At 47.0% G+C, this 19015-nt stretch overlaps 1 protein-coding gene across 5 annotated transcripts in view; it reads left to right on the plus strand.

The window, feature by feature from the left end:
• gabbr1b (gamma-aminobutyric acid (GABA) B receptor, 1b) overlaps positions 1-19015 on the plus strand; it is a 69693-nt gene that overhangs the window by 29975 nt on the left and 20703 nt on the right. For all 5 annotated transcript variants that reach the window (XM_074614311.1, XM_074614312.1, XM_074614310.1 and 2 more), the window contains 8 exons: positions 760-894; positions 2109-2279; positions 3922-4023; positions 4731-4796; positions 4944-5135; positions 10022-10267; positions 14736-14799; positions 16392-16469. In XM_074614311.1, the coding sequence (XP_074470412.1) occupies positions 760-894; positions 2109-2279; positions 3922-4023; positions 4731-4796; positions 4944-5135; positions 10022-10267; positions 14736-14799; positions 16392-16469 (1054 nt within the window). The remainder of the gene's footprint in view (positions 1-759; positions 895-2108; positions 2280-3921; positions 4024-4730; positions 4797-4943; positions 5136-10021; positions 10268-14735; positions 14800-16391; positions 16470-19015) is intronic.

Consider the following 19015-nt stretch of genomic DNA (forward strand, 5'->3'; position numbering starts at 1 on the left):
AACACACTGATCAGCCATAACCTTCAGACCACTGACAGGTGAGCTGAATATAACATTGATTATCTGGTTACCATGGCAACGGGGGAATATATTACACAGCAAGTGAACATTTTGAACTTTGTGTTGGAAGCAGAAGAAATGGGCCAGCGTAAGGAGGGCCAGCGACTTTGACAAGGGCCAGATAGTGCTGGCTAGACGACCGGGTCAGAGCATCTCCAGAACTGCAGCTCTTGTGGGATGTTCCCGGTCTGCAGTGGTCAGGACCTACCAAAAGCGGTCCGAGGAAGGAGAACCGGTGAACCAGCGACAGGGTCAGACCCGAGGCTCAGTGATGCACGTGGGGAGCGAAGGCTGGCCCGTGTTGTCTGATCCAATAGAAGAGCTACTGGAGCTCAAACTGCTGAAAGGGTTAATGCTGGTTCTGATAGAAAGGTGTCAGAACACACAGTGAGGAGCAGTTTGACATTCTCAATATTAGGCAGCTGGTCATGATGTTGTGGCTGATCGGTGTAAATCTGTTTCATCTCTTAAACTGCTTCTTGTAGTGTGTAGTGTAGTCTTATTCTAGTTTAGTAATACAGTAAACCTTTGCCAGGAGGCATTAAAATGTCTTTTCACTGTGAAACCTGAGGTCATCCTGAATATTCCACACACCTGTTCACACAGGGTCCTTGTTATATATCTGATGTTGTAACGGCGTTACCTCTGTAGGTGGTTGTGTTTCTCATACTGACTGTCCTGCTGTCTGTGTGTCCACAGTGTGATCCAGGCGAGGCCACCAAGCTGCTGTACGACCTTCTGTACACGGAGCCCATTAAAGTGGTGCTGATGCCGGGCTGCAGCTCCGTGTCCACGCTGGTGGCCGAGGCTGCTCGCATGTGGAACCTCATAGTGGTAAGAACTTTCTGTGGATCTTCAAAACAAAGTTTTCATATTTCACTGACTGCAAAATAACAAAATAACAAAACGGTGAATCAGGATGTTTGGTGTCACGGCGGTACGGTGGTTAGCACCGTCACCTCACACCACAGTCCAAACACATGCAACCTAGGTGTGCCATATCATATTGTTGGTGATAATACCAATATACATTTTAATGCAATAAAAAATGGTCATATCACAATATTAATGATAATGCAATAATAACTATAACAATATAACTATAGCGATAATAACTGCTGCGTGATTCACGCGTCAGGCGTCCCCACCGGCAGCGTTTCTTTCTATATAGAGTCCTCCTTTCATAATGTCCGTTTCATTTCCTTATAAATGTCATTTATATTTATTTTAGACAGAGAAAGGTTAAGAAACATGTGGTAATTTGTAAATAATAGTAATAATCCACCATTAAAACCCCGTCCTATATTCATTCATGGAGCTCTGCAAGTCACTGCATGTTCTACAACACTGTCCTGCACATATTTCAGAATAAAAGCCTTGTGTTAACAAATGAAGGAGTTCTCTCAATAGAAAAAAATGCTTTATTTTGAAATGAAAGCCAGAAGTTTTGAACTTTTTTCATGTCTGTGACATTTTCTACAGATACAGACGTGTAAACTGTAGTAATGTTGCTGGTATAATGTCAATATACTGTCAATAGATCACCTTCACTGTTGTTGCTCCCTACGACGCAGACTTTATCACTCTTTATACTGCATCTCCTGACTTCATTCTTTACTCCCGTCACAACTACGGCCACGAAGAGTATCATAGTTTGACGCGTCGGGCCGCTGACCGAGCTGTATGTGATGACTCGGGAGTGAGAACGGGCTGTTTTTTGTCACACACAGTACAAGTTATAGAACATTTTGACCCATCCATTCTGTTGTCTGCACTGAGGCGCTGCGTCTAGCTTCAGAGGACGATGGTGATTTAAAGAGAGATACAGCCGTGTCATCAGAGAATAGGACTGAACCAAGAATTGAGCCCAATAGTAAGATTTGGATCAGAGATCTGGAGTTTAAAATTTATTCAGAAGAAAATGTAAATACGTTGTTGTTAGTTACTCCTTTCTAACATTAGCTGTTTTTGTGTTGTTTGTTTCTTTGTTAGTCATCAGGATGACAGTATAGCTTTAACATGGTCGTGTTTGTCTCCCTCCCTCTCAGTTGTCGTACGGCTCCAGCTCTCCAGCTCTGTCCAACCGCCAGCGTTTTCCCACCTTCTTCCGCACTCATCCGTCCGCCACCCTTCACAACCCCACTCGAGTGCAGCTCTTCCAGAAGTGGAAGTGGACCAAGATCGCCACCATTCAGCAAACAACAGAAGTTTTTACATCGGTAAGCCATGTATTCAACTAAAAGAGTGGAAAGGTAGCTAAAGTCAAACAACAGTACTAAATTACAGGACGTCACCCGACAAACTTCTTCTCAGCTCAGCGATAATACGTCGAATAAATCTGTGAACTGACCTTCTGCTAAACCAGCGTTAATTTAGTTAACGGAAACTACGACAAAATATGTTACTCAATGACCTTTTTATCCACGACTAAGACGAGACGATGACGAGACGGCACCGACATCATTAAACACTAACGGTGACGATATCAACATTCAATTTATACACGTATATATACAGTATATATTACACGTATATATACGTATATATTAGGGATGTTAATAATTAACCGTTTAACCGTTAACCGACATTAAGCATTTTAACCGATTAACGCTATCAGTTAAAACTGTTTAAAGAAATATTAATAATTAACTCAAAAGCTGAGTGGCTCGTCTCTTTCAGGAGAAAAGCTGGTCCACCTTAACAGTCCACCTTAAGAGGCGGAGCCGGAGTTGCAGGATACAGGAAGTCGGCTCCGTCTCTCCGGCTCTCCTGAGAGGAGGAGTTGTAGTTTCATAGCATTTATTCACCGACAAATAAACTGAACACTGCTACACCTACGATCACAGCTAGAACGCCACCAGCAACCTCACACTCACCACCAACACACACACACAGTCTGTTGGACACTCGCTAAAGTTACACAGACTACGTGTGGCGGCGGCGGCGAGCACGAAGCCTCCGGCAACGCTAGAGCTGCTAACGTAGCACAAACACACACACTGTTTGCTGCTGTTCAAAATTAGCATCCCTAATAAACATATAGACAATACAATGAAGGATAACGGACTAAAGTGAACGGTGGCCCTGAAGGTCAAAACACAACAAAATATCACAAAACCTGTTTTCTGAAATGTAGTGTTTTGTGAAACGTGTTTTGACCCTCAGGGCCACCATAAAAATGTCTCTAAAACTAGCATTTTTGTCTTAAGTGTAAGACTAAGACTAAATCTAAAATAGTTGCCAAAATCAACGCTGCGCTAAACCCCTCCCCCGAACAGTGATCATCCAATCATAGCTTAGCAACCGTAACTAGGCACAGCAGACCTGTCAGGCTTTGTATTCAGTGTCCATGTTGCAGCGGTGTGCACGTTGCAGCGGTGTGCATGTTGCAGCGGTGTGCACGTTGCAGCGGTGTGCACGTTGCAGAGGTGTGCACGTTGCAGCGGCGTGCACGTTGCAGCGGTGTGCATGGGGCCGTAGTAAGAGAAATACTCAACATTTCAAGATTTTAGTAAGTTCTCTGTGTTAAGTTTGAAAACATCCTGGAGGTATTTTGTTCCAGAAGTATTTCTCTCCTCTCCCCCCGTCTGCTATCACATCCCCCCTCCATTGATTGGTTTCTCTCTGCATCTCTCTCGTCACCTGCTGTTATATCTGTTGATATCAGCCACCATCAACTTTCTAAACCACCACCTCATCTTCCCCCTCACTACTTTGCTCCTACTTCAATTGCTGTTTACTCTTCTTCAAATTTCTTTTTCTCAACCAACCGTTCCATCATCTATCGCTCCCCCTCCTGCTTCTCTCGTTCTGTCATCTTCTGCATGCTCATCACTGTGTGTGTGTCTCTGTGTTTGACAGACTCTGGATGATCTGGAGGAGAGGGTGAAGGAGGCGGGGATAGAAATCAGCGTCCGTCAGAGCTTCCTCACCGACCCGGCTGTCGCTGTCAAAAATCTCAAGGTGCCAGATATCCCCGTTCATCCTTCATTCTCCACACACACACCAGGCAGCTGTTATGATCATTTTAGTGTGTAGAAGTCGGCCCTGCTGGTTCCATCTAAACGTACTTTTAAACGTATCTAGGTCACTGGTTCTCAACCTGGGTCACCAGATGGTTGTGGAGAAAAAATTAAATAACATATTAATAATAAAATAATATATGAGAAGTGTCAGCTTGACTTACTTCCTTCCTGGCACACACACACACACACACACACACACACACACACACACACACACTTTACAATGACCTTGCGCAGCATGCCGGCCTAGTTTTGGTGTGCAAGAGAGTTAAAGATGTCACCCAGATACTGAGGCTTGTTACCGCCGCACAAGGCGCCCTTAAGCGCTGGTATCATGTGTCGGGAGTGACTGTGGTGACGTGGTCTGTCATCCAGGAGATCGCTGTTCGTATCCCGTGTGTTAAGTTTCACTTTCACGTTACAATCAGCTGTCCGTTCGTGTCCCGTGTTCACAACGTTCAGCATCCTTTTCACTGAACAAACGTAGACGTTTTAAGCCAAACTATGTAGTTCTTTCCTAAAACTGACTACAGTGGTTTTGTTGCCTAATCCTGAAGTGACGCCAAAGGACGTAGTTGGGACGAGCATGAATATAACAGCATGAATATAATCCACCCTGTGTGTGACTCTCCTTTTCTTCTTCAGCGCCAAGATGCCAGAATTATTGTGGGCCTGTTCTACGAGACGGAGGCCAGGAAAGTCTTCTGTGAGGTAATGTGTTCTACTGTTCAAATTCATCCTTGACAGACTTGAATTTAAAGGAAGATACTTCACCCACAAAATGATCATCTGTATATCAGTGGCTCATCCCAACCTTCACCCAACGTCAGCTGTCGTTGCTCCGTCGTCCTTCTGCAGGTGTACAAGGAGAAGCTGTACGGGAAGAAGTACGTGTGGTTCCTCATCGGCTGGTACGCAGACAACTGGTTTAAGATCAAGGACCCGTCCATCAACTGTACCGTGGAGCAGATGGCGGAGGCTGTGGAGGGTCACGTGACCACTGAGATCGTCATGCTCAACCCAGAGACGGTGCGAGGAGCCTCCAACCTGGTGAGGACAGGCGATATCTTATAATGTAGCTCATCAGATGATGAATGCACCAACACAGTAAAATAACCGTGCACTTCTTGTATACTCGAGATTATCTCTACTGGAGTGTGTTTCTTCCATGGCGACAGACCTACTGTTCAAATCAGTAAAACATCTTTAAAGAAATATCATCTTTGATCTTCGAACTCAGGTTGACATCAATAGTTGAACGTTAAAAAGACGTTTAAAAAAGACGTCGCAAAAACTTTCATTCTGGCTCCTCAGTGGACGTCTTTTGGATGTGTCTCTGCTCGCTGGGTAGTGTTTATTTGCCCAGGTGCTTGCTGGGTAGTGTTTATTTGCCCAGGTGCTTGCTGGGTAGTGTTTATTTGCCCAGGTGCTTGCTGGGTAGTGTTTAGTTGCCCAGGTGCTTGCTGGGTAGTGTTTAGTTGCCCAGGTGCTTGCTGGGTAGTGTTTAGTTGCCCAAGTGCTTGCTGGGTAGTGTTTAGTTGCCCAAGTGCTTGCTGGGTAGTGTTTAGTTGCCCAGGTGCTTGCTGGGTAGTGTTTGGTTGCCCAGGTGCTTGCTGGGTAGTGTTTATTTGCCCAGGTGCTTGCTGGGTAGTGTTTAGTTGCCCAGGTGCTTGCTGGGTAGTGTTTATTTGCCCAGGTGCTTGCTGGGTAGTGTTTATTTGCCCAGGTGCTTGCTGGGTAGTGTTTATTTGCCCAGGTGCTTGCTGGGTAGTGTTTATTTGCCCAGGTGCTTGCTGGGTAGTGTTTAGTTGCCCAGGTGCTTGCTGGGTAGTGTTTAGTTGCCCAGGTGCTTGCTGGGTAGTGTTTAGTTGCCCAAGTGCTTGCTGGGTAGTGTTTAGTTGCCCAAGTGCTTGCTGGGTAGTGTTTAGTTGCCCAGGTGCTTGCTGGGTAGTGTTTATTTGCCCAGGTGCTTGCTGGGTAGTGTTTATTTGCCCAGGTGCTTGCTGGGTAGTGTTTGGTTGCCCAGGTGCTTGCTGGGTAGTGTTTATTTGCCCAGGTGCTTGCTGGGTAGTGTTTAGTTGCCCAAGTGCTTGCTGGGTAGTGTTTAGTTGCCCAAGTGCTTGCTGGGTAGTGTTTGGTTGCCCAGGTGCTTGCTGGGTAGTGTTTGGTTGCCCAGGTGCTTGCTGGGTAGTGTTTATTTGCCCAGGTGCTTGCTGGGTAGTGTTTAGTTGCCCAGGTGCTTGCTGGGTAGTGTTTATTTGCCCAGGTGCTTGCTGGGTAGTGTTTATTTGCCCAGGTGCTTGCTGGGTAGTGTTTATTTGCCCAGGTGCTTGCTGGGTAGTGTTTAGTTGCCCAGGTGCTTGCTGGGTAGTGTTTAGTTGCCCAGGTGCTTGCTGGGTAGTGTTTAGTTGCCCAAGTGCTTGCTGGGTAGTGTTTAGTTGCCCAAGTGCTTGCTGGGTAGTGTTTAGTTGCCCAGGTGCTTGCTGGGTAGTGTTTATTTGCCCAGGTGCTTGCTGGGTAGTGTTTATTTGCCCAGGTGCTTGCTGGGTAGTGTTTGGTTGCCCAGGTGCTTGCTGGGTAGTGTTTGGTTGCCCAGGTGCTTGCTGGGTAGTGTTTATTTGCCCAGGTGCTTGCTGGGTAGTGTTTATTTGCCCAGGTGCTTGCTGGGTAGTGTTTATTTGCCCAGGTGCTTGCTGGGTAGTGTTTATTTGCCCAGGTGCTTGCTGGGTAGTGTTTAGTTGCCCAGGTGCTTGCTGGGTAGTGTTTAGTTGCCCAAGTGCTTGCTGGGTAGTGTTTAGTTGCCCAAGTGCTTGCTGGGTAGTGTTTAGTTGCCCAGGTGCTTGCTGGGTAGTGTTTGGTTGCCCAGGTGCTTGCTGGGTAGTGTTTATTTGCCCAGGTGCTTGCTGGGTAGTGTTTAGTTGCCCAGGTGCTTGCTGGGTAGTGTTTAGTTGCCCAGGTGCTTGCTGGGTAGTGTTTATTTGCCCAGGTGCTTGCTGGGTAGTGTTTATTTGCCCAGGTGCTTGCTGGGTAGTGTTTGGTTGCCCAGGTGCTTGCTGGGTAGTGTTTATTTGCCCAGGTGCTTGCTGGGTAGTGTTTATTTGCCCAGGTGCTTGCTGGGTAGTGTTTATTTGCCCAGGTGCTTGCTGGGTAGTGTTTATTTGCCCAGGTGCTTGCTGGGTAGTGTTTATTTGCCCAGGTGCTTGCTGGGTAGTGTTTCCAGGATCCTGCTCTGTATGCTGCTGCTGATACTAAACCTACGTGAAGCTCAGAGTCCAGACTTTGAGCAACGTTCAGAGCGTGTTATCTTTCGGCCCCGTTGTCTGGAGACTCTGTTGAAGTGAACAGCGGAGCACTGGAGATGCAGGAACGGCCTCTTATTGATCAAAGAGGGATGAAGCGACGCCGGCTGTGTGAGGCGCAGACGGCGTTCAGCCTCGTCTCTCTGTCGTCTCCAGCTCAGTGTCTGAATGATATACACCGATCACTGTGCGCTCTCTCTGGCTGGAATCGACACCGTGACGGGCTGACCACACATCTGGTAACTCAGTGGAGTTACATGATGCATTTGATCTTTTGTACCGACAGCATGTCGGGGCTCAGTCGATTTGATATAAATTGTAGAAACTTGTTTCTATAGGATTTTTGTACTAAATGATGACAGATGAGAGTTTTTAATAGCTCTTCATAATTAAAACAGGGGGGGGGGGGGTTCAGATGTTGTGCCTCATGAGACAGTCTGAAATGAAGGTGATAATTGTCTTTAGGTGTTCGAGGAGCTCAGATGATGATGCAGACGATGCATCTGGTTTCAGAAGCAGAAAGTTTAGAGAGAGACGTTAATAGAGAGTCAGAAGACTGAGGGCGTTTTCATATCAGGTCTGGTTGATCCGTACCGAGCCCGAGTACGACTGCTCCCCCTCTCCACTGCTCTGGTACAGCAGTAGGAGGAGATGGGGGGGGCAACATGAAGACCTTTAAGTTTACGGATGACTGATGGTCTTTGGTGTCCTCGGTCCTTGTTTCAAGACGGGTGGGATGGGTTGCCGACCTCTGGCGCCTTTTACGTGGGCTGAGCCCCGCCCTGGGGGCACGACGCGGTTGGGGCGCACTGAGGACAGTCCGCCCCGGTTGACAGTTGCACCGGGAGCAGTGGGCCCCGACGGGAAGAGAGGGCGCAGAGAGCACTTTGTCCACGGGCCCGGGAAGCACCTTCGCCCCGAGCCTTTCCAAGCCGACCTAGAGCCGGTCGCGGTGCACCGCCTCGTATGCGGGACTCCCCAGCCTGCCGTGTGTCGCTCACACCCTCCAGCTGGCTGTTAACGAGGGTCTTTAGGCACAGAGAAGTACTCGTATCGGTACTCGGTATCGGCGAATACCCAAATGTAAGTACTTGTACTCGGTCTGAAAAAAAGTGGTATCGGTGCATCACTAGCTGACGTTGAGCTGAAGATGGTTGTCCTCACACCACTGAGTGAATTGATAGTCCAGGGCAGAGTTGTTGTCTGTGAGTAGGGTTAGAATGGTCGTGTCGTCTGAGTATCTGAGGTAGGTGGTGTTGGGTGATGGACTGGTGCAGTCGTTGGTGTAAAGCGTATACAGGAATGGGCTCAACACACATCCCTGCGGTGCTCCGGTGATGTGGTGGTGCAGTCTGTCACTGAGGAAGTTGTGTATGAGATGTATCAGAAGGGGGGGGAGTGTTGATATGGTGTGGTTTCTGGATCATCAGATGCCTTTGGATGGTATTGAAGTCCACACAGAGTATCCTGGAGAAGTTGCCTCGGGAGTCCAGGTGCTGGAGGAGGAGGTGTAGCAGGCAGGTCACAGCGTCCTCTGTGCTCCAGCTAAAACTTACCAAACCTTAAAGTTATTACAACTTGGGTTTTATCTTGTTTACCAAAGTTTCTGTATTTGTTAGTTGGTCTAACAGGTGAACAAACCCAAGCAGTTACATGATCAGACAGGTTGAATAGAAACCTCCAGGTTAGCAGAGGAAACAAAGGTGAACTGATCAAACTGTGTCTTCATCACAGTTTACGAACCAACTTCGTTTGACCTGAATTGAATTGTGCACCGTTGTGGTGTTCCTGTGCAATGAGGGATTATCATCTATTATTAGAGTGATGCTCATCTTCAGGTTTTTACATCCAATACAGTGGTTCAGATAATCTGAATAAACCCTGGGCTTGTTTACAACCCCGTCCGACCGCTCCATTGGACGTATTTATACTGATGTTGCTGTGTCCTGAGATTTCAGCAGTTACTTTGGAGAGTAGATTGATGGAAGCAGCGTCCCGAGCTACAGATATAAAGCCTGTTATATAATGATAGGGATGGCAGACGAGGATACAATCAAATGAATCGTTTTGCAGTAGCAATTTGTAAAGGGTTTGGAAGGCACTGTTCTTGGATTGCCTACTCCGGGTAGGGAACGAGTCCTTACCCCGAGTGAAGGAGTTCAAGTACCTCGAGGTCTTGTCATAATATTATAAAGTAGCAATTTAACGTGTTATTTTCTTTTTTTCTCGTAAAGTTATGACTTTATTGTGTAAATCTCAGATGTTTTTTCCCTCAATGTGGCCCTAATTCTCCGTAGTACATTGTCTCTTTGGCCCTCACTGCATTACACTTATATACTATATACCTAGACTATAAACTGTGTTACCTTCATCACAATGATCACATGTTTTCCGGCTCCAGACAGTGTTTGATAGTAAAGGTTGCTGACCCCTGGGCTAGCAGGTTCCGACTCAGTTTCAGAAAGGAGAACAAGTTCACCTTTTAGAGTGAACGATATCACCATTTGACATCACTCAGAACTGTAAATGTTCTGATGTGCGATCAACACATTCAGATGCAGATGTTCTGATTTAACGGCCTGAACATCCTCCGTGTGTAACCGAGCTCTATCTCTGACCACGTCCTCTCCTCTCCAGACCTCTCAGGAGTTTACAGCCCAGCTGATGTCTAAACTCGGGGGCATGAATCCAGAGGATACGGGCGGTTTCCAGGAGGCCCCCCTGGCCTACGACGCTGTGTGGGCTCTGGCCCTGGCCCTCAACAAGACCGTGGGACCCCTAAAGATCAAAGGTCACCGGCTGGAGGAGTTCAACTACAACAACCGAGACATCACAGCTGAGATCTATCGAGCCATGAACACCAGCTCCTTTGAAGGAGTTTCAGTGAGTCCAGAACCCAGAGGAGGGAGGAGGATGTGAGAGGGTACTGTGTGATGGAGGAGGATGTGAGAGGGTACTGTGTGATGGAGGAGGATGTGAGAGGGTACTGTGTGATGGAGGAGGATGTGAGAGGGTACTGTGTGATGGAGGAGGATGTGAGAGGATACTGTGTGATGGAGGAGGATGTGAGAGGGTACTGTGTGATGGAGGAGGATGTGAGACAGTACTGTGTGATGGAGGAGGATGTGAGAGGGTACTGTGTGATGGAGGAGGATGTGAGAGGATACTGTGTGATGGAGGAGGAGGTGAGAGGGTACTGTGTGATGGAGGAGGAGGTGAGAGGATACTGTGTGATGGAGGAGGATGTGAGAGGATACTGTGTGATGGAGGAGGAGGTGAGAGGGTACTGTGTGATGGAGGAGGAGGTGAGAGGATACTGTGTGATGGAGGAGGAGGTGAGAGGGTACTGTGTGATGGAGGAGGAGGTGAGAGGATACTGTGTGATGGAGGAGGATGTGAGAGGGTACTGTGTGATGGAGGAGGATGTGAGAGGATACTGTGTGATGGAGGAGGAGGTGAGAGGGTACTGTGTGATGGAGGAGGATGTGAGAGGATACTGTGTGATGGAGGAGGAGGTGAGAGGATACTGTGTGATGGAGGAGGATGTGAGAGGATACTGTGTGATGGAGGAGGAGGTGAGAGGGTACTGTGTGATGGAGGAGGAGGTGAGAGGATACTGTGTGATGGAGGAGGAGGTGGTGTGTGATGGAAAATTACATTGTATGTACTGATGTCTCTTTATGCAACAGTGGAAAGTTACTGTCTGGGTGCTCTTCGTCTCATGTAGTGGGAAAGTACTGAGTGTTGACTTTTACTGGGACACTGTTTGGGTAAAACAACTCTTTATCTGTGCAAAACAACTCCTTTTCTCACAGTCCCTGTTGTAGATTTCTATATAGTCACATTGTAATAATCTCCGGGGGGGCACTCTTCTGCAGACTTTGTGCGACTCTGTATAACCAGTGCCTCTTCTTGCAAGAATAAAATACAACAAAGACATTTCATCTGTTTGGGATCTTGATTTCAACGTTCATTAGAACTCATCTTGGAATACTGAAAGAATTTCCATTACAATTTGGCGTTGTCGGCAGGGGAATGTAAGGCAGCAGTGATCTGTTTCCTGATGTCAGAGAGGGTACAAGAGACGTTAATGCAATATGTTAGCATAGCATCTTTACATAGAGCAGTGTCTGGGGGAGGTTCTCCTGGTGGTTCAACTCTAACGTGAGGAGGAGCTGCAAAGAGACACTCATAAGGTTCTAGGTTAGTTTGTGCTCGTTTCCTCATTCTCATATACATCAGGACAATAGGCAGAGCTTTGGGCCATGGAAGATTTGTATCTTCACAGCACTTAGCCAGTTTTTGCTTCAAGGTCCCAGGTTGCGCCATTGGTCATTTTTGCTGTTGGAGAGTGCAACATGTGGACCAGAACCCTCTACCTCAAACAGAGACAGCTGGTCAGGGGAGAGGGAGACAGAAACAGCACAACGTGAGGTTGAAACATACATGTCACATGTATTCAATGTGTCATTTAGGTCTTTAAAGAATACTTCTTCAAAATGTCTGTCAGGTCCATGTGATACATATGCATTGCAGTGCCGGTGTTCACGTGACATGCTTTCTGCTTGCGCGTGGGCCAAATTGTGTGTCAAGGATGTCATTTGAGGTTTTACCTTTGTCCTGTCCAGATAGAGTAGTTAGCGCATCTGGTCTTTTTGCTCCATCTCCTGTAAAACCGAGGCGGAATTTTTGGCCATTTGTCAGTAGGTGCATGTGACCTGCGACCTCTGTCAAAGAGCTCTCTAAACCTTTACAGGGTTTGGGGGGTTTACCAGTACTTGGTAATTTTCCTTGGGAGGCCTTAATTGGCTTGAAGACAGAACTCATAGGTCATTGCTAGAGGTTAAGGGTGAGCCTTTTGATAATCATGTATCATTATATGCAACTAAAATAATACTTAATTCACAGTATGGCTCTCGATACTTTCTGTGATGTATTACTATTATGATATAATTTGAATCTCAATGAATTATTATGTCTGATGGAGCACTATACAGATACATCATATGTACATACTTTTATGTTGATCAATAGAATGATCAAAAGGGGGAAATGTGATGGAAAATTACATTGTATGTACTGATGTCTCTTTATGCAACAGTGGAAAGTTACTGTCTGGGTGCTCTTCGTCTCATGTAGTGGGAAAGTACTGAGTGTTGACTTTTACTGGGACACTGTTTGGGTAAAACAACTCTTTATCTGTGCAAAACAACTCCTTTTCTCACAGTCCCTGTTGTAGATTTCTATATAGTCACATTGTAATAATCTCCGGGGGGGGCACTCTTCTGCAGACTTTGTGCGACTCTGTATAACCAGTGCCTCTTCTTGCAAGAATAAAATACAACAAAGACATTTCATCTGTTTGGGATCTTGATTTCAACGTTCATTAGAACTCATCTTGGAATACTGAAAGAATTTCCATTACAGGTGAGAGGGTACTGTGTGATGGAGGAGGATGTGAGAGGATACTGTGTGATGGAGGAGGATGTGAGAGGGTACTGTGTGATGGAGGAGGAGGTGAGAGAGTACTGTGTGATGGAGGAGGAGGTGAGAGGGTACTGTGTGATGGAGGAGGATGTGAGAGGGTACTGTGTGATGGAGGAGGATGTGAGAGGATACTGTGTGATGGAGGAGGATGTGAGAGGGTACTGTGTGATGGAGGAGGATGTGAGACGGTACTGTGTGATGGAGGAGGAGGTGAGACGGTACTGTGTGATGGAGGAGGAGGTGAAACGGTACTGTGTGATGGAGGAGGATGTGAGAGGGTACTGTGTGATGGAGGAGGAGGTGAGAGGGTACTGTGTGATGGAGGAGGATGTGAGAGGGTACTGTGTGATGGAGGAGGATGTGAGAGGGTACTGTGTGATGGAGGAGGATGTGAGAGGGTATTGTGTGATGGAGGAGGAGGTGAGAGGGTACTGTGTGATGGAGGAGGATGTGAGAGGATACTGTGTGATGGAGGAGGATGTGAGAGGGTACTGTGTGATGGAGGAGGATGTGAGAGGATACTGTGTGATGGAGGAGGATGTGAGAGGGTACTGTGTGATGGAGGAGGATGTGAGAGGGTACTGTGTGATGGAGGAGGATGTGAGAGGGTATTGTGTGATGGAGGAGGAGGTGAGAGGGTACTGTGTGATGGAGGAGGATGTGAGAGGGTACTGTGTGATGGAGGAGGATGTGAGAGGGTACTGTGTGATGGAGGAGGATGTGAAACGGTACTGTGTGATGGAGGAGGATGTGAAACGGTACTGTGTGATGGAGGAGGATGTGAGAGGGTACTGTGTGATGGAGGAGGATGTGAAACGGTACTGTGTGATGGAGGAGGATGTGAGAGGGTACTGTGTGATGGAGGAGGATGTGAGAGGGTACTGTGTGATGAAGGAGGATGTGAGAGGGTACTGTGTGATGGAGGAGGATGTGAGAGGGTACTGTGTGATGGAGGAGGATGTGAGATGGTACTGTGTGATGGAGGAGGATGTGAGAGGATACTGTGTGATGGAGGAGGATGTGAGAGGGTACTGTGTGATGGAGGAGGATGTGAGAGGATACTGTGTGATGGAGGAGGATGTGAGATGGTACTGTGTGATGGAGGAGGATGTGAGAGGGTACTGTGTGATGGAGGAGGATGTGAGAGGATACTGTGTGATGGAGGAGGATGTGAGAGGATACTGTGTGATGGAGGAGGATGTGAGATGGTACTGTGTGATGGAGGAGGATGTGAGAGGGTACTGTGTGATGGAGGAGGATGTGAGAGGATACTGTGTGATGGAGGAGGATGTGAGATGGTACTGTGTGATGGAGGAGGATGTGAGAGGGTACTGTGTGATGGAGGAGGATGTGAGAGGATACTGTGTGATGGAGGAGGATGTGAGAGGATACTGTGTGATGGAGGAGGATGTGAGATGGTACTGTGTGATGGAGGAGGATGTGAGAGGGTACTGTGTGATGGAGGAGGAGGTGAGACGGTACTGTGTGATGGAGGAGGATGTGAGAGGATACTGTGTGATGGAGGAGGATGTGAGAGGATACTGTGTGATGGAGGAGGAGGTGAGAGGGTACTGTGTGATGGAGGAGGATGTGAGACAGTACTGTGTGATGGAGGAGGATGTGAGAGGATACTGTGTGATGGAGGAGGATGTGAGAGGATACTGTGTGATGGAGGAGGATGTGAGAGGATACTGTGTGATGGAGGAAGATGTGAGACGGTGCTGTGTGATGGAGGAGGATGTGAGAGGATACTGTGTGATGGAGGAGGATGTGAGACGGTACTGTGTGATGGAGGAGGATGTGAGACGGTGCTGTGTGATGGAGGAGGATGTTAAAACATTCAAATCCTGCCTCTTTCTTTCAGGGTCATGTTGTATTCGACGCTCAAGGGTCTCGAATGGCCTGGACTCTTATTGAACAGCTTCAAGGTACGTCACAGCACACGTCCCGCATGCTTTAATAGATATAATGTGTGTTTCTTCTTTCCATCAAACTGTAAATATATATCCATATAAATATATTAGGGCTGTTAATAGATTCAGATATTTAATCGTGATTAATCACATGATTGTCCATATTTAATAGCAATTATCTGCAAATTAATTAATAATCTGTTCAAAATGAACCTTAAAGGGAGATTTTTCAACAGTGGAGTGGACAAATATACTGCTTTATGCAAATGTATATTTATTACTGGAAATCAACAACACAAACAATGACAGATATTGATCCAGAAACCCTCACAGGTACTGCATTTAGCATAAAACAATATGCTCCAATCATAACATGGCAAACTGCAGCCCAACAGACAACAACAGCTGTCAGTGTGTCAGTGTGCCCCAAACCGGACGTGACCTCCTTAGAAAATGTCCACACCAGTTTTTCCTCGCTAAAATGTAGTGTAAGTTTGGAGCGTTATTTCTCCTTCCCGACGAGCCCGTATGACGCGGCTGGTACCGATGGATTCTTTAGGTAGTTTCATATGATACCAGTATCTTCACTCTAGCTTTAAAACTGAGCTGCTACAACCTCCGAATGATTGATCGGGTTAATGCGTTAAAGGAATTAGTGGCGTTTAAACCAAGTTGTGTTATCGTCGTGTTATTGTGCCGGTTTATTATTATTAGGGTTTAAGCCCCGATCCTTCCTACGACATCTCCTCCTGAACCGATCCTTCCTACGACATCTCCTCCGGAACCGCAGGTTTGACTGAAATGAAAAGTCAGAGGATCAACATTAGAAGAGTCATTAGAAGCTCTCTTAAGACCTTCCAGTTGTTGTTGTTGAGACTGTTCACACAGAACCAGAAATGATTTGCTGGTGTGAGATACAAAGTTCACTGACGTTAACAGGATTGTTCCTCTGGGGACCATGAAAGTCTACACACAATACCAATAGTTAGAGATGTCTCTGTCTGTGCTACTGCGGTGGGATATTAAAGTGTTATTACAGCAAACCACAGGGATGAGCTGCAGCTGATGACAGGCCACTTTCTCACATGGCTAGTTGTTTTTTTTACTATTAAAAAAGTCTGGCAGGGATCCCTCTGGCCTGGATCCCTCTGGCCTGGATCCCTCTGGCCTGGAGTTAACTAATGAAATATCTCATATCGGTTCTTAGAGCAGAAGAATAAAGACTCAGGGCATCGGGCTGTCAGGATTTCCCCGCAGCAAAAAAAGACACAAATGTCAAAAAATGACATTTAAAGTAAACCAAAGCTGCAAAGTTATTGAAGCTGTGAAGCTGATGTACTGTAAACATTACTGATATGGGTTTTATAATCCAACGAGGGATCGGCCACAAGACGGCACCTAAAGGAATAGTTCAACATTCTGATTCTTACAAACAGTCCCTTTAACACAAACGTTCTCAGACGTTCTCAGACATTTAACTTGTGATGTTTAACTCACATTTGGGTTGGTCTTAAGGTTGGATAGCCAACATTCATTAGAGTTAGGGACAATAGAGCCCCATGTGACCCCTCTCTCTCTCTCTCTCTATCTCTCTCTCTCTCTCACAGGAGGGAGCTATAAGAAGATCGGATACTACGACAGCAGTAAAGGCAATCTGTCCTGGTACGGGAACGACAAGTGGATAGGTAGGTGGGGGACATTCTTCTTCTTCTTCTTCAGCTCTCTCGCTGTCCGTTGCTCTCCTACCTTCTAATCTCCTGTTTCCTCTGATCCTGCAGCTTCACCCTCTCTCCCTCTAATTCCTCTTCCTTCCCTCCGTTATTGCACTCGCCTCTCTCTCTCTCTCTCTCTCTCTCTCTCTCTCTCTCTATATATATATATATATACATACAAGGTCGGGCTGTGAATGTTCATCAATCAATCATTCAGGTTTATTCAGCAACTCTAACGTTTTATCTATTCTTTGTTATTATACTGTTTGTCTTGCACCAATAAGCCAAAGAAAATTCCTCGTGTATACCCCTTACACCTGGCAATAAACACCTTTCTGATTCTGATTCTGATTCTGATTCTCCTGCTAACTTTCCTCTGAGTGATGCAGCAGCAGCAAACAGAGCCACGGTTAACGTCTGTGATCGGCCGACGTGCTGCGGAGCGACTGTTTCATTCCATTTCCTAATTGAACACGAGAACCACTCGGAAGCCGTGACAGCGATGTAATAAAGAGAAGATGCTAGTCGACAGTCTAAACTAAACAGGAGAAAGCAATCTGGATGGTGACGGTGGTGTAATGGGATTGGGCCCCGTGACCTTGACTTTGAGGAATGAGATTGTGTTCCCTAATCAGCACATGGGGGAGCTCTGAGCGTCCACGTCAGTTCTGCCTCTCTGAGCACCGACCAGATGCAGATCTGAAAGTGGTTAACGCTCGGGAAACTGGAGACGACCTTCAGTTGTTTATCCGGTTTGCTTGTTTGTTGACTGTCAGTGTTACGACTGCTGAAAACACAAACTCAACACTTCCTCCATGTTTACCTGTTGTCTTGATGAATTCAGTGTAAGGCACATTTCCTCAGCAGTGGAAGCAGCGTTCTCAGCAGACATGCTATGTATGACATGACTGGTAATAACCATAATAACCTTATAGGGACATTGTTTGAATACTGGTTTTATTTGGCTTAGGGATGCTCATTTTGAAAAATGTTGTTAACTGATAACCGACCCTCGTTAACCCATTATTAACCGTTAACCGACAAGATTTGTGCCTCGCATGCAGCGGTGTACCGGCTGCAGGAGCACAACAGACAACTGAGTCTCCAGTTCACCGTCAGGAGAGCTACGATGCTGCGTTCACTGTCTCCAGTTCACCGTCCGGGAGCGTTAACTTGGCAGCTACGATGCTGCGTTCACTGTCTCCAGTTCACCGTCCGGGAGCGTTAACTTAGCAGCCACGATGCTGCGTTCACTGTCTCCAGTTCACCGTCCGGGAGCGTTAACTTAGCAGCCACGATGCTGCGTTCACTGTCTCCAGTTCACCGTCCGGGAGCGTTAACTTGGCAGCCACGATGCTGCGTTCACTGTCTCCAGTTCACCGTGGGGAGCGTTAACTTAGCAGCTACGATGCTGCGTGTAGTGTCGCGGACATGCAGCCACTTTCCCAGTAAAAGTCTCCACCGCACATTTAGTTTAGTTTAGCAGGTTGTCAGCTGTGTGTCTGCCCGGTGGAACTTTAGCGAGTGTCCAACAAACAGTGTGTGTGTTTGTGCCAAGCCTCCAGGAAGAGCGCCGGTCGTCGATCCCAACTTTCCAGTTTTTTCATACATCCATGGTTTGTGCTACGTTAGCATCTGTAGCTCTGCTGGTAGCTCCGTGCTCCCCGTAGTCACACACATATGGTCTGTCAGCACGGCGAAACTTCAGCGAGTTTCCAACAGACCGTGTGTGTACTCTTTATTTGTTGGTGAATAAATGCTACGAGGCTACAAGCGAGCTCAAGATCCGAGTCCCTAATTTGTCTTTATTTGAGAATTTACAGTATTTTAAAGGAGCATTGCAGCACATTTGGATGTCCCTTCAGTACCTCCCCACAAATCATGTGTATTTTCACTGCTAATCAAAACTTTATACTAATGTCAGTGCAGTATGATGATGAAAACTCTTTTAGTATGCTTTTTATAATCCCATGATCACAGCAAGCCATCCTCTGAAAACTCAGCTGCTGATTCTGAAGTGTTTGTTGGCGTCCCGGCTGTGAAGACGCGAGCCTCTGGTAGTGTTTGACGTCGCTCTCGTCTGCTGTCGCTGAAAAGCCGTGAGCACTGAGACGTTACTGGCTGTGTTGCAGAAACTAGTCTTTGTAACCAGTCCGACAGACAGCAAGGTCATCCAAGTGGCCTCTGAGGGAGGGCCGGAGGAAGTGTCGACCTCCTGTGTTTCTGGTGTTTGACCCTGCAGTCATGAGTCTGTCTGGCCCATCTGGACTGTGTTTGGAAGTCAGCAGATGCTCTTGGACAGTGGACGAGCTGAGTAATGTGGTACGAGGAGCCGGTTTCATGTGCGTGACAGCCAGTCACCCCGAGGCACTCGTCAAGATGTCCTCCTCCGTCCTCTGCCAGTATCGGTGGTCAGCGGCGTCCTTCCTGGCAGTCAACACCAAATATAGTCAGTGACGGTGACGTGACAGAATCAGGCCTCCTCAAGGTGACCAGGACTGGGTTGTAGACCGGCTGCT

Source organism: Sebastes fasciatus, chromosome 17 (assembly GCF_043250625.1).
Source record: "Sebastes fasciatus isolate fSebFas1 chromosome 17, fSebFas1.pri, whole genome shotgun sequence".
Lineage (NCBI taxonomy): Eukaryota > Metazoa > Chordata > Actinopteri > Perciformes > Sebastidae > Sebastes > Sebastes fasciatus.